General features: G+C 38.1%; 1 protein-coding gene across 5 annotated transcripts in view; it reads left to right on the forward strand.

The window, feature by feature from the left end:
• The window catches only part of CDC14A (cell division cycle 14A), a 109,455-nt gene that overhangs the window by 46,363 nt on the left and 47,805 nt on the right, over positions 1 to 15,287 (forward strand). For 4 of the 5 annotated variants that reach the window (XM_074961251.1, XM_074961250.1, XM_074961249.1 and 1 more), the window contains exon 6: positions 15,210 to 15,276. In XM_074961251.1, the coding sequence (XP_074817352.1) occupies positions 15,210 to 15,276 (67 nt within the window). Of the gene's footprint in view, positions 1 to 14,870; positions 15,057 to 15,209; positions 15,277 to 15,287 lie in introns of those variants that run through there. The other variant, XM_074961253.1, reaches the window with a different exon arrangement.

Raw genomic sequence — 15,287 nt, forward strand, 5'->3', positions numbered from 1 at the left:
TATGCTCTCTTAGGGATTGGATGATGAAGAGATGCTGACTAAAACCCAAAATGGAGCACCCAACAAGAAAAGGGGGTGGTCCTACTGAAATGATGACCTCTCCCACTCCACATAAGACAAAATAAATACTAAAAAACAAAGGGGGGAAAAAAAGCCAAGAATTGCACCAGATTGTCCTCTTTCCATAAGTTTTAATACCACCATCAAGGAAGGGGCACTATCTGCTTCAGGATTTTGAAAACCCTGCAATGGAGAAGCAGGAACATTTCTTCCCCCTGGCATGTTTGTATGAGAGTGGATTGATTTTGCTTTTTAATCAAAGTGACTTTAAATGACTGATTTGTATTGTGATTTAAGTAAGCAAGCAGGAAACCTTGACTTTTTAGTTACTTTCCTAAAGAAAGGTTCATTTTCATTGACTGGTATAACTGTTAAAATATCTTGACTTACAACTACTGAATATAGCCTTTACACTAAACTTGGTATTTCTTTTTGCTAACCAGGAAGATACACTATATTGATATTCATTTATTTAAGCAATTATATACCTTGACTTACATTTATTCAGATACTTAATTTTTACATTTGTCTGAAATGACATATTTATGTACAAGATTTTTTTTACATGTGATTTGTTTAAGCTGCATTTGGATGTAAATAGGAATTCAGTTAAAATGCACAAACAATGTTAAAATGTTTTTTATTAGTTAAATAAAACTAAATATGCAAGTTTTGCATTTAAAACTAACCGATTCATTAAACAAAGGAAATATCTGTAGTTAGTGAAATTGACCTGATTGTTTCTGGTTACCTTGTCCGTCAAGTTTTTAGAACTAGTAAACCTTATCCTCTCACACCTTGTTTTTATTCATAGTTTGGTAGAGGAAAACAAGCTTTTCTGCTTTTTCAGTTCCCATTTCGCTTCTCAGCAAATGAATGAACTAGTTGATTAAACAGAAACAAAGAAAATATTTGCTTTTCACCTGCAGGAGAGGCTGATTCTGTGAAAAGATGGTTTAGCACTTCAGCAATGTTTGAAGTCAAGTCTTAGCCAGTGATTTCCATCAATTCAGTGATTGAATTTTCTTTTAAACTTGAGCAGCAGCAAATTATTTCAATAGTTTATGCCTTAACATAAGTTGTTCTGATTTCAAATTTTATTATAAATTTGTTTATTTTTAAAAAGTAAACTATTTTAGAAGTCTGATTTTTAAATTAAATATCCAATTTCTTATTTAAAAAAAAATTCTCTAGTTGTGTGTGTGGTATATGGATTTGGTTTGAATCCATATGGAGGAAGGTGGTGGATACCACTGATATCCAACTTGAGAGAGAGAATGAGCAAGCTAAATCTAAGGATAATATCTCCTTTGCAAAACTACGAAATAAGTTGCAATTCCCTTGCATTCCTCCTTTTGAAGAAGTCCATTAGGGAGTAGTGGGAAACCCCTGACAAAGGAAAGAGGTTTAATTGTCAGGTACTGAAATTCTAGAGCATCCCAGAACCTAGACTGTCGTCATAGTCCCCAAGTTTATGCAGTAGTGGCAGAGATATGGTAACCTCTTCAAAAACAAACCCTTGTGACCCATCCATTCAGACCAAAAACTCTGCAGACAGAAACATCCTAAAAACTGATGATCCTCAAGACCCATGATGAATTTAACTTAAAGAAGCTAGGGATTTTTAGTAATGTTTGTAACAGATGGCTTCTGTGAGGCTGGCAGTAAGAACCATGGTAGCTTCTGATCCACTGAATTGCTAACTCTTTCTTAAATCCTGAACAGCAGATAATTATCCAAAGCTAATCCTCTCTGATTTCAGGTTCACAGAATTCTGCTCCATGAGAAATCTAATAAGGTAGTGGCTGAGACACAAATGAAAGTGCTCACTCAGGAAAATACGAGAAACGATAAGACCCTGTTCTAAAGATAGAAGTTCATTTCATTCCTAACTACAGAAGAAAATACTACTCTTATCCAATGGGTAAGACCTTGACTCAGAATACTAAGGGGAAGTCCACATCCAGGAATGGGACCAACACTTTTTTCCAGTCCAGATAATCAGAATGAGTTCAGTAGTGTCTGTCTATGTCCAGAAATGGCTGTTGGGGAGAAGGTTATCCCACTTCTAAAATGTATCTGGTTCCAATCAACTTCAGACAATTGGGTCTGGGAGCTAATGTATGGCATAGTTATTTTCATAAAACCTCCTGCTCTTCTACATCTCTTCCAAACTTCAGTCTCTAGTTGATCAAGATTCCTTGGGGTAGCTCATCCTATCCAAACCAAAAGGCATATTTTCCTATTGAGGTCTGTCCACAATGCTACGAGCTCTTGTAACCCATCCATTTGAACTAATGGCATTTAATTCTCAAAAATCTCTGCTCTTAGAAGACACAAGCCTTAGAATACTATCCATGAGGACAAAGTAGGTCTTTTGATCACAAAGTCATTTGTAACCAAGAGTAAACTCACAAGAAATCATTCTTTCTTCTCCAAAACTTCAGCACCAAAGGAAAATACATGGCACGTGGCAGCTTTGAGAGAGTCAGTAAAAAATACTGTTGTAGAACCAATCAATTGAAGAAAACATCTCTCTATATTCATTTCCTTCCTGCTGGTCCTGAAAGCATCCACAGCTAGCATACCTAGGTAAATAAAATTAATCAGCTATCATTGAAGTGTATCCAGTTATACATAACTGATTTCAGAAGGGATCAGAGGTAACTCAATACATTAGTGACCTTCTGCGCAGGCAGACGGTCAGTTACCCCCAGAGAAAATCTGCATCTGCCACCTGGTCATCAACTGACAATATGATAAAGCACTACAGACTTGAATTGCATTCTTCTGCAGAAATATCTTTGGCATGAAGTTTCTCCAAGCAGTGATCCTAAAATACAAGTATTACTACATTTAGGGCTGTGGAATCATCTTTTTAATTCATTCTTTCTTATACCTTATGCTTACTACATCCCAGATGTCCAAGTGGACAAGAGAGATGATCCAGAATGGAAACTGTAGTAACTTTATAGCTTCCCTTAAGGGACAAACAGCTTCTCTAGTTCACACCATTCAAGATGCCTCTGGGTATCTATATGATGACCTTCTTAGTAGGTCAGATATAATTGCTGTACACATGATTTCAAATGTGGGGTGCCTAATGTGTGCTATAGGCAGGGCTGGTAGCACTTCCTATTATAAAGCGTGAAGTGTGGGGTAAACATAAGACCCTGTTTTCAGTTACTTATAACTTTGACGTTTAACCATGTGGGCTAAAATTTTCCATGCTGAGTGTCAGCTTCCAACATGATTGAGGTATTTCCAATAAAAGGGCTTTGGGGAAAGCACATTGCTTTGCCCATGTTAAAAAGTTCTGGTGATCTTTTCTCTTAGAAGCTCAACTCCTTGCTACAAAGCATGGAGATATTAGAGCTTTATATCGGGGATGTGCTTTCTGTTTTCAGAGTAGCAGCCATGTTATTCTGTATTCGCAAAAAGAAAAGGAGTACTTGTGGCACCTTAGAGACTAAATTTGTTAGTCTCTAAGGTGCCACAAGTGCTTTCTGTTGTTACTATGAAAAGCCACCCATATTTGGCAAAGTTATAAGCCTTTGAAAAATCGCAGGCACTCTCTCTCTAGAGACTTGCTAGAGCTTCACAGCTTATTTCCCTGAAGATTCCACCTTGCGGAGCAGGATTTTCACTTCAGTTGCTGCCTTGAGCTGTGTGGACTGGCAATGCTGGGTCAGATGCGGAAGAGATGAGAGACCTGCCTAAGGGTTGTGGGGGGAGAGGAAAGGGGCTGATTAGAGGCTAAGAGGGAGGGGAGGGAAATTCAAACTGCGAGTTGGGGTCATGACAAATGGACTGGCAGCTGGAGATGGGGATGAATTGAGAGCCTGGGGAGTGGGAGAAGGCAGGGAATGGACACTAAGATCAGACCATCAACAGAGTGGAAGAGACCAGGTCTGAATATATACTGCATATATATATATATTGGGATGGGCAATATATATACATAAAAAGATAGATCCTGAAGAGGCCATCCTATAGATAGCGAGAACACTTCTCTCAGGTGGGGTGGGCTGGGAAAGAAGTCCGTCTCAGAAAGGTTGCCACCAATTTGTCAGTCTTTGATTTTTTTTTTTTTTTTATTATTATTTTTGGCTCATATTTTTCCCATTCACATTTAGTCTCATGGATCAAACTGAACTGCCTTTGGTATGTGCAGAAAGAGATACGGTAGAACTTCAAAGATATGAACATCAGAGTTATGGACTTACCAGTCAACTCAGACACCAGGTGGAACCTGAAATAATCAATCAGGCAGCATCGGAGATCACACCAAAAAAAAAAACCCCCAGCAAATACTGTACTGCTTACTGGTATAAGTGACTTCATATTCAGAATTTCTCAGTGTAATGATTTGAGGAATCACTGTTGAATCGTGTCTGCAGATAGTTTCTTTAGTTAGGGGAAGCTGGTAATATGACCTTTTTAAATGTCTTTTGTGTATAGAAGACTATATTCTTTTTTAAATAGTTTGGAGGTTGCAGGATAGACAGATTCCTTTAGGGGACACTAAATATGTTTACTCAGAAACTGATTTAGTTTCATTTAGCTCAATGACCTGAAAAGGCCTTATTCAGCTTAGAACTTCAGCAGTCATTTCATTTAAAGACTGCTTCAGCAAAATATTGTGGGAAAGTATCACTGTACCCTTTACCAGATATATAAAAACACTTCTATAGCTGCAAACTTGCAGACAAAGCAGTAGCTCAGAGAGGCTTATAGACATTACTGCTGCATTTGAGATACGTGTTTTATTCTTGGCTGACTCATTTTTCATCATATCCAAACCCTCTAATTTCTGAAGGTGCCTAGACTCTTACTGTCCTCCCTGCCCCAAAGGAACACCATTGTGTCATTCAGACATCCTTTTTCCTACTGTAACCTTGACATTTAAGATTTTCTTTACAACAGCATGGAAATCATTTTTGCAAAATTACTTAAATGGAAATGTGCATGTGTTGGTATTCAAGAAAAAAGCCAAATATGTTTGTATTACAGTAATTGCATCTGAAAAGCTTTTGATTTTTCTTAAACACTGAGGAAAATTGAAATGCAAAAAGCAAAACTAAACTCTTGCATATTGTCTCCTACCTAACTGCTTTTGAAAAGTCCATGGGGTTTTTTTTAGGAAAGATGACTTGTATTCAGTTGAATGTGCTACGAGAGCAAAGCCTATTGAATAAATATCTGTGAGGTCTGATGTTCATATTACTAGGTTTGCAAGTCCCATGCAGATTCCATTAATAGTTTGTCACATATAGATTAACATTTTTCATATTTCAAAACCTGTTACTACAGATCTGCATCAAATAGCAATTAGTAATGACTTTTAAAAAAAAAAGTCAGTGTACACAATAATGCAGCGAGTTGGCCACTTGAGATTGGAAGAGTTCTCTCCAGCTACCAGCAATAAATTACCTGACAAGCAACAGAAATACAGAATATAGTATAAATTCATAGAATTAAGTAGTAAATATCTGTCTGTTACCATTTCATTATTTTATTGATCTGATATCCAGTTACAACAATATCTCTTCATTCCTAACACAGAATTTAATGAATTGGACTATAGGAAATACAAGAAGAACAGGAATTCAAACAGCTGCTGTACATTTCAAACACTGAGGCTCTACGCCTGCAAATAGTTATGCATGCTCACTTGTTTACAGCTAAGCATATGCATAAACTTGAATGATTGGGGCATCATTGTGGTAGGCAGAAGGCTTACTTTTTAAGAGTAGATAGTTTAAAGAACTGTTTTCTCCCCAGATTCCTGAATTTCCTCTCTTGTTTCCACTACCTAGCACTATTGGGGTCTACCCTGCACCCCAGGTCTGACTGCATTTCAGTGATGCTCTGTGTATTGTATGTGAAGTTCTTTGGGATGCCTAGGAATGAAAGGCCCAATCAACCTGGCCTCTCAAAGGAATACATTTTACAAAACGTGGAATTTTTTCTGTTGTGCAGAAAACAGGAATTTTTCAGGCTCTTTCAGGGAAAATATGTGCTCTACCACTAAAATTAGCTTCATAAACTCAAAAACCTTCATGGACTGAAGTTTCCTAGTATTTGAAATTCTTATCTCTTTCAAAATGATTGATCAGTTTTTCTCTTTGTACAACAAGCCAGCAAGTTCTGGCAAGCCTAAGAGATTTAGAATAACAGTCTCTGAGATTTACTATTAACCAAGCCACAGCACCACTATGTATCCCTTTCACAGCAACAAAGTGCCAGTAAAACCGGTCTCGAAACTAAGTATGATCTACTATACCAAGGAAGACAAGAGTCATGCAACATGAAAAGACCCATAATATTATAGCAGACCCCTACAATTCTCTGTAATCAAGTGTCAGGGCAACAAAAAGGAAGCCACATGTACAACTTAAATTCCACTCAGTCTAATTATTAGAACAAAATCTCATTTTCCCCCACTATCTATTTTTTTTTTTTTTTAAAGTCAGTCAATAAAACCAATATTGTCAGTTTTCATGGCCAGTGGCCTGGGTGCCAGCAAGGATGGGGGAAGGACACAGAGCACACGAGAGAGCAGCTCCCAGTTCTCAGTTCCAGTGTTCCACCCCACTTTGCCCTGGAACAGCCATTAAATGGAAAGTCCAGCTTAGCCCTGTAGGTCTGAGGTACAAAATGCTCAGTTACTCTGAGAATAGTGCATGTGCAGTCTGCTCAGCACTAGAAGTAGTGAGAGGCTTGAGCATGCTTACTTAGGGCAGAATCTTCTAACATTTTAGCTGATAAAAGTGAAATAAGTCTACTGAGCATGTGTGAACAGCAGTTTTTCAAAGACTTATAACTTGGCCAAATTTGGACAGATTCTCAATGGCACAGCAAAAGGCACATCAAAGGTCACCTTTTCCAAATCTCAAGTCTTTGTTCCAAACCACAGGGAGAGGTAGAGATTTCCAAAGAAGACGCTCCCAACATATATATATTTTTTAATACTGAAAAACAACAGCCTTGTTCTCAAAAAATGGCTGACCCACTTTGACTTAAGTTTAAAAAAAAAAAAAAATTAGTCTGATGCAGACTCCTAGCAAGGAGAGTTTCTCACCAAACAGTTAAAGTTGGGCAAAGTTATAAGCAACTGAAAACAGGGTCTTATAATGGGACATGTCCGGCAACCTTAATAATAAGCAGGGCTGGTAGCACCAGCTGTACATTGTACTAACAACTAGTCCCAATCTTTACTGGGTCCACCAGAATAAAAATAAGGCCTTAAGTCTGAAAACGTTTGTGTTTAGTTTTATGATAAGCATGAAACTAAGTGTTTGCAAGATCAGGGCCTAAAAAAACCCAAGAGAAATAACAGATGCTTGAAAGCTTGCATTTTTTTTAAATTGACTTATTTTTGAATAATTAAATTGTGACAAAACATCTTTAAAATATTTTTAAAGAATTTTTTTTAAAGACTTTTCAGGGCATGCTATTTAAACGCACGTTTTTCTACTTTCTTGCTGACATTTGGAATGGGCCCAGGAGTAATTCTACTGCACCTACTTGAGATATACTCTTATCCTTCTCATTTGTCCACTTGCCTGCCTGCTCTTTCTCTATATGCTTTCTATACATATGCCTTCCTCTCTGTTTAGTTTTCATCTCTGCTGCTATTGTTACTGGTGAATGCCTTCTTGCAGAACCAGGGGAAAAGCATACAAGTTAGCTCCCCCCGATCATTATGTACCAGCAATTGTATTATGTTAGTGCATGAGACAGGAAGTGAAATGGGACATCAACAAAACAGTAAAACGGACTACACAGAAATCAACAAACATGCACAGTCTACTAAGGACCACTGCACCAGCCAGAGTGACCAGACTTGAGGGCACTGCACCAGGTGTCATGCAGTGAAGTTCCCAGATCTGGCTCAGTCATGTGCATCCAGAAATCTGTGGGTGGTCCCATAGGCAATGCCAGCTAGGGTCACAGGGCATGCACTTCATGTAACAATGGAGTGCTTCAGAGCACTGTGTGCAGAGGTGTTTTTGTTCTTCTAGGCAATATGACCAAAGAGCATACAGTGCTGCTTTCGAATACGAGTGACTGAAATCTTTGTGAGATTATGAAACTTCACACAAAGTCAGATGACTTTATGCTCAGGATTTGGTGCTGACAGTGCATATGGAATGCCTCAAGTCACTCCAAATTTGCCTGTAAGAAGGTCCAGGTTTCTGACCCGTATAGCAATACGGATACACAGAAATGCGGTCAAATTATACAAGGTAAACTAACTGAAACAATAGAGAAAATATCTTTTCCTGTAATCTTTCCACTAGTCATCTTGTTACTTGTAACAATAGAACATTTTTAGATAGAAATACAGTATTCAAGTTGCACTGTCCAGTTTCATTTTTCATTAAAACTGCCTCAGAATCTTTAAAGTCCATGAGAGCATTCATGATCTCTGTCTTTAAGATTACATCTGGAAGATCCCCGCAGAGTTGCTTGGTACTCAGCTTACGTAAGTTGTCTCAAAAGGAGAGGGATGGGTTGACCCTGTTGTGATCTGAAATTCATGTTCCAGGGAAGCTGGTTAGTTTCATCCTGTGATTTAGACCCTCAGGCCATTCCTTTCATTTGTCAATTTGTCTAAATAAATTGTATTATGTTTAAAATAAGTTTTCCAAGTTCCAAATGGACAGTTTCTTTTATTTCTATAAAAATTGAAACAGACACAGCAGTTATCCCTGTACAGAGCTATACTCCTCATTATTTATATTAAAATGCATCTTCTAATAGCAATTAATAAGAATAATTGATAATATGTGGTTATTTAGTTAATAGGGTGGTAGCTTCCTGTTTTTGTTTGTTTGTTTTTTTAATCTACCCAAAGAGCAGGTAGCTCTCCAGAGTTGATACTTTTCACAACGGCCTCTGCTTGTCTGGGTTGTTAAGAAAGCAGATAATTTATATCTCCCCTTATCATGTGTATGAAAAACAGGGAACATTCCAATTCCTGTTTTCTGACCTGATTGCTTGGTGTTCTTCTCCTGTCACAGGTATGAGATGCATGGTGGCTATTAGTTTTGCTCTCTCCGTTTTGATCTTTGATCCTAGCTTTCTCCTGTTCTCTTACCATTTCATTGTCAGGGTAAAGAAATGCTGTGAGTAATTAAACATTTTATTCCATTGAACACTTTCTATGACTTTAGGAATTGAATCTTTAGATTGAGTGTGGTGCTCTAGTTGTAGTTAATGAAAATCTACCCTCATGCAACTATTGTTTGAAAATATGTTTTACCTTATGGTGATAGGATAATAGGTTTTGTAAAATGAAATGAAGAAAAGTAACTTACACAGTTGCCACATTTCATTACTACATGCATTTCATCTACAAATATACAAGAGCTGTTGACTTTTATGTGAACTGACATAAGTAATGAGATAAAGCAAAATTTTGTATTCATCTAGGCATTAAAATGTAACAGGCAAATTATTTGGGTTTCTGCAGTTAGCTAAATCAGCTGTCATGACACTTCCTTGATGCAAAATGGATTCTTAATTCAGTGCCTCTGCCACAGTATCTGAGGGCTTATCAGCTGGAGGAGTAGTTGGTTATTGCGTGCATACTAATATAGCCAGAATTATATGCTATTTGCAATGGAATGTTTTGGAATAAAAGTAAAAAAATAAGTCTTGTGCACAATTTGTAGTATAATAACTTATACAAAACGAGTCTAATCACCACCACTCATTACATATTTCTGTAAACACTTTACAGAAACACTTCATGTCCTTTTCTCCTAGCTTTGCCACTTAATTACCTTCTCCATGTATAATAAATTTTCTGTTACTGTTGTTCTGTTCAGGGATTTTTTTCTTGATATATCCATATGTATGTTCCTATTCATTCTGTCTCTCAACAGACCTAATACTAAAATACACCTGTGTTTATCTTCTCCGAACTCCTTTTTTATGCATTTTAGCCCCATCAAAATTGCATCTCCTTTTCCGTAATAAAGTTTATTATTTTCTATGTATTTTGAAGCTTATCAAGAGGATATTTTGATTTTTATCGAGAAAACTTGAAAGTTTAAACTTTTTAAATGAATTTGTTATAATTAAATATTTTAATGTAACAATGAAATTATTCAAATTCAGTTTTTTCCGTGCTAAAACTTATTTCAAATAAACATGCTTTTTATAATCTAGTGATAAATATGAAGTTACTTTTTATGTTTTAACTCATTTGTAATGCATCACAAAGCAGTCTCTCATTTTTACTTCTCTTCAATAAACTTTTCCCCAAATACAACACATGCCATTATAATTGCAACTAAATATATTTTCTTCTGGTGAGACTACATAGTCTTCTCTTAAAACATATGAAAATGTGTACATAGAAAATAGTAGCCAGCTAAAAAAGGAAGCTGTATTGCGATGTGCAGTCAAGGCTTGCTTTAAATGTTTTTTGTTCTGTATTTTCTGACAATCCGGCTTAATTAGGACCAAAGGAATTGCCTTACCAGATAAGACAGACCAAAGGTCTTTCTAGTCAGTTATTCTGTCTCAAGCAGAGACGAGTACACAAACTAGAGAAATGCAACCTAGATGGCGCTACTATAAGGTGGGTGCATAACTGGTTGGAAAACTGTTCCCAGAGAGTAGTTACCAGTGGTTCACAGTCATGCTGGAATAGGGTGACCAGATGTTCTGATTTTATAGGGACAGTCCCGATTTTGTGGGCTTTTTTTAATATATATAGGCACCTATGACCGCTCACCCCTGTCCCGATTTTTCACACTTGCCCTCTGGTCACCCTATGCTGGAACGGCATAACGAGTGGGGGCTCACAGGGATCAGTTCTGTTCAATATCTTCATCAGTGATTTAGATAATGCCATAGGGAGTACACTTATAAAATGTGCAGGCGATAGATACCAAGCTGGGAGTGCTTGGAGGATAGTATTTAGTATTTGGAGGATAGTATTATAATTCAAAATGTGGACAAACTGGAGAAATGGTCTGAAGTAAATAGGATGAAATTCAATAAGGACAAATGCAAATATCAGAGGGGTAGCCATGTTAGTCTGTATCCACAAAAGCAACGAGGAGTCCAGTGGCACCTTAAAGACTAACCGATTTATTTGGGCATAAGCTTTCATAGGTAAAAAACCCACTTCTTCAGATGCAGGGAGTGAAAATTACAGATACAGGCATGAATATATATTGGTATTTACCTTACAAGTGGAGAACCAATGTTGAAAGCCAATTTAGTCAGGGTGGATGTTGTCCACTCCCAATAATTAATGAGGAGGTGTCAATACCAAGAGAGGGAAAATTTGTTTTTGTAGTGAGCCAGCCACTCCCAGTCCCCATTCAAGCCCAAATTGATGGTGTTAAGTTTGCAAATGAATTGTAGCTCAGCGGTTTCTCTTTGAAGTCTGTTTCTGAAGTTTCTTTAGTTGAAGTATGGCTACTTTTAAATCTGTTGTAGAATGTCCAGGGAGATTGAAGTGTTCTCCTACTGGTTTTTGTATGTTACCATTCCTGATTTCACATTTGTGTCCATTTATCCTTTTACGTAGAGACTGTCCATTTTGGCCAGTGTACATGGCAGAGGGGCTGTCATAAATATAAAGGGAAGGGTAACCACCTTTCTGTATACAGTGCTATAAAATCCCTCCTGGCCAGAGGCAAAACCCTTTCACCTGTAAAGGGTTAAGAAGCTGAGGTAACCTAGCTGCACCTGACCCAAAATGACCAATGAGACGACCAGATACTTTCAAATCTGGGGGTGGGGGGGAACAAAGGGTTAGGCTGTCTGTGTAATGCTCTTGCTGGGAACAGATCAGGAATGCAGCCTTACAACTGCTGTAAAGTTAGTACATAATCTAGCTAGAAATGCGTTAGATTTCCTTTTGTTTAATGGCTGGTAAAATAAGCTGTGCTGGATGGAATGTATTCCTGTTTTTTTGTGTCTTTTTGTAACTTACGGTTTTGCCTAGAAGGATTCTCTGTGTTCTGAACCTGATTACCCTGTAAGGTATTTACCATCCTGATTTTACAGAGGTGATTCTTTTATCTTTTCTTTAATTAAAATTCTTCTTTTAAGAACCTGATTGATTTTTCATTGTTCTTAAGATCCAAGCGTTTGGGTCTGTGTTCACCTATACAAACTGGTGAGGATTCTTATCAAGCCTTCCCCAGAAAAGGGGATGTAGGGCTTGGGGTGGGGGGGGGGAATATTTTGGGGACGACATCTCCAAGTGGGCTCTTTCCCTGTTCCTTGTTTTAAAACACTTGGTGGTGGCAGCATATGGTTCAAGGACAAGGCAAAGTTTCTACCTTGAGGAAGTTTTTAACTTAAGCTGGTAAGAATAAGCTTAGGGGGTCTTTCATGTAGGTCCCCACATCTGTACCCTGGGTTAGTGTTTCTGTGGTGTGGTGTATAGATGCTGGTGAGTATTTGCTTCAGGTTGGGGGGCTGTCTGTAAATGAGGACTGGCCTGCCTCCCAAGGCCTGTGAGAGTGGGGGATTGTTTTCCAGGATAGGTTGTAGATGGTTGATGATGCACTGGCGAGGTTTTAGCTGGGGGCTGTATGTGATGGCCAGTGGTGTTCTGTTGTTTTTCTTGTTGGGCCTGTCCTGTAGTAGGTGACTTCTGGGTACCCGTCTTGCTCTGTCCAGATAATACTTAGTCCTCCCATGAGTGCAGGGGACTGGACTAGATGACCTCTCGAGGTCCCTTCCAGCCCTATGATTCTGTGAGTCAGAAAAGGGTGCAAAAGACCTCTTCACTGAACAGTTAGGGAACAACCTGTCTATAGGGCAGATCATCTAACGTCAGGAAGTTAATGCTGTCCTGAAGTATCAGAGTGTCTCTTCTAAATTTTTCATCTTACCTAACTATGGATGTTCTGATTTGAGACATTTTTATATCGATCAATTATATTGACCTGGTGCAAGTATGGCTGAGGCAAATGGTTACTTCCTTTACAGTCCCTTTTGAGAATGAGCCTAGGAGAATGTGCTTACCAAAGCTGTATGCAGTGGGATCCTTGTTTGGCAGGTTGGAAGAAAAGGGGTTGTTACCCCTTCAAGGGCACCCTGTGCAACTGGTACCAGTGGGGGAGGAAGGGAGAAAGTTTACCCAGAAGGAGCAGGAAACAGCTGACCCAGGTGGTCATTGTGGGGTGGGGAAGGTCCACTGTCCTTCCAGCTGACTGGAAGTCGGGTCATTTATACTTTGGGCAATCTCAGAGAAGCTGTCTTTTACTTGGATCAGGCTGGCAGCACCCACAGCACCCACCCATGAAATCTGAAAAAAAACCCTGGGTTCATTCGTGACCCATCGTGGGCATTATACTAGTCACCCCTTTTTCCTCAGGGACTGAAGGAAAAAAATTCCCCCCACTGCCAAATTGGCAAAGGGGTGAGTTTTTCACTTTCCCCACTTCAGGTTTGGGGTAGGGGAAGAGGGTTTAGAGTGTAGTGTCATTATGGAAGGCACATGGTAATTTGGATAAAATAGATTGGAAAAGGATTTAAAGGAAAACATCCCTAAGGGAGATGGGGAAGCGGAGTTCAGGGGGTCCTAAGTGTGGTACAAGAAGGAGCCAGCCCCCCTCTTTTTCTAGCCCCCTTATGAGGGTCCCAGCAATGCAGTAGCTGGACTTGATTGAGGATTATGTGGAAATGATTAAGGAAGTGATGATGACCTGCACTGTACAATAGATATTTTAAGGGAATAAAGTTGCCACCGAGTTAAACCACATGCAGTGCCTCCTGTCTTTCTTTACTGTGGCTGGGCAATGAGGATACTACTGTGGGAAAGAGATGGGTTTAGCTCTGAATGTAGTGAGGTTATTTGTAGTTCCTATTTTTTTTTTCTGACAGTTGGTTGCCCCAGGTGCTCTAAGTCAAGCAGCATTACAAAATTTCAGATAACAGCTAGACAGAAACATTAATTTAGTAAAATAAGCAGTGGACCAAATTCCCTCCTTACCCCTGCCTTCATGTATTACTGTCAATTAAGATAAAAATCAATACATCATCAAATTGACCATTGCATATGCAAATTAGGTATGCATTTATGTGTTCATAATGCAAAAATCATGTACTATATGTCTCCACTTCTATAATGGTCTCTCAGTTCTACAGGATGAATAGTGTGAAAATTCCCAAGTTAGAACATGTTGTATTAATGTTTTGGCAGTATGTCTGTGGAAAAAAATGTTTGGCAGACTACGGCATCATTTTGAAAAGCCTTTTATTTCTTCCTATTTATGAGTTCATTATGGAAAAGTAAGTTGTCTCAAAATATTAATATAGTAAACCATTTATGAAGTGTATGTTCCATGAAACTGTTGAACAGTTTAAAAAAATCATATTTTCACTTCTGCTTGGCAGTTTTTACGAGTGTGTTCAGTGTAACTCTTGAATGATACTCTTTTTGTGTTTGTGGTTTTGGGGGGTTGTTTTTTTTTTTAAATATCTGGCTTGATGTTTAATATAATTTCATGTCACTAAGGGGAGCTACATTTTTGCCATACTGGTAAAGTTGTTAAGGATGTCAGTGTAATTTTCAGTTACTTTGTGTGTTAGGATAATTGTTAATCATATCTGTAGTGACACATTTAAGTGAAATAGTTTTCAGAAAAAATGCCAATTGGTGGTCATCTTCATCCCTCTTCCTTAGGGTATCTGGGTTGATTAAAAACAGAAATTAAGACTTGCTTCTGATTTTTGTTATGTATTTGTTTGTTGTTGTCTCTTGCCAAGACTGCTACTGTTCTTGCACATGCTGTGGTAAAGACTTTTTTTTTTGAAGAGGTTGCTAAGCAATGCTGCATGTGTAACGAAGAGAATTAATCTATCACAAAGCAGTACTGTGTGCTTCCTGAAAATGTGTTACTGCTGAGATGAAAGAATTTTGATTTATTTTTTTAAAGATAATTTAAACATTAGTTACTAGAAATTGAGTTAATGAGCGTGGGGGAAAGAGATTTGGCATATTCATATTTGTAAGTGATGTTTTCTGCCAACTAGATTGATCTTTCACATGAGAATTGAATAACTATGAAATAAATGAATGTAATAATGCCACTGTGATTATGCCTTTTCTTGACAGACTTTTGTCCAGTACATGTTAAAGTTAATTTGTATTAAATTTTTAGGGATGCCTCATTTGGGAACTGCACATACAATCTCACAATCCTGGATTGCTTGCAGGGAATAAAAAAGGTAATATCACT

Source organism: Natator depressus, chromosome 8, assembly GCF_965152275.1.
Source record: "Natator depressus isolate rNatDep1 chromosome 8, rNatDep2.hap1, whole genome shotgun sequence".
Classification (NCBI taxonomy): domain Eukaryota; kingdom Metazoa; phylum Chordata; order Testudines; family Cheloniidae; genus Natator; species Natator depressus.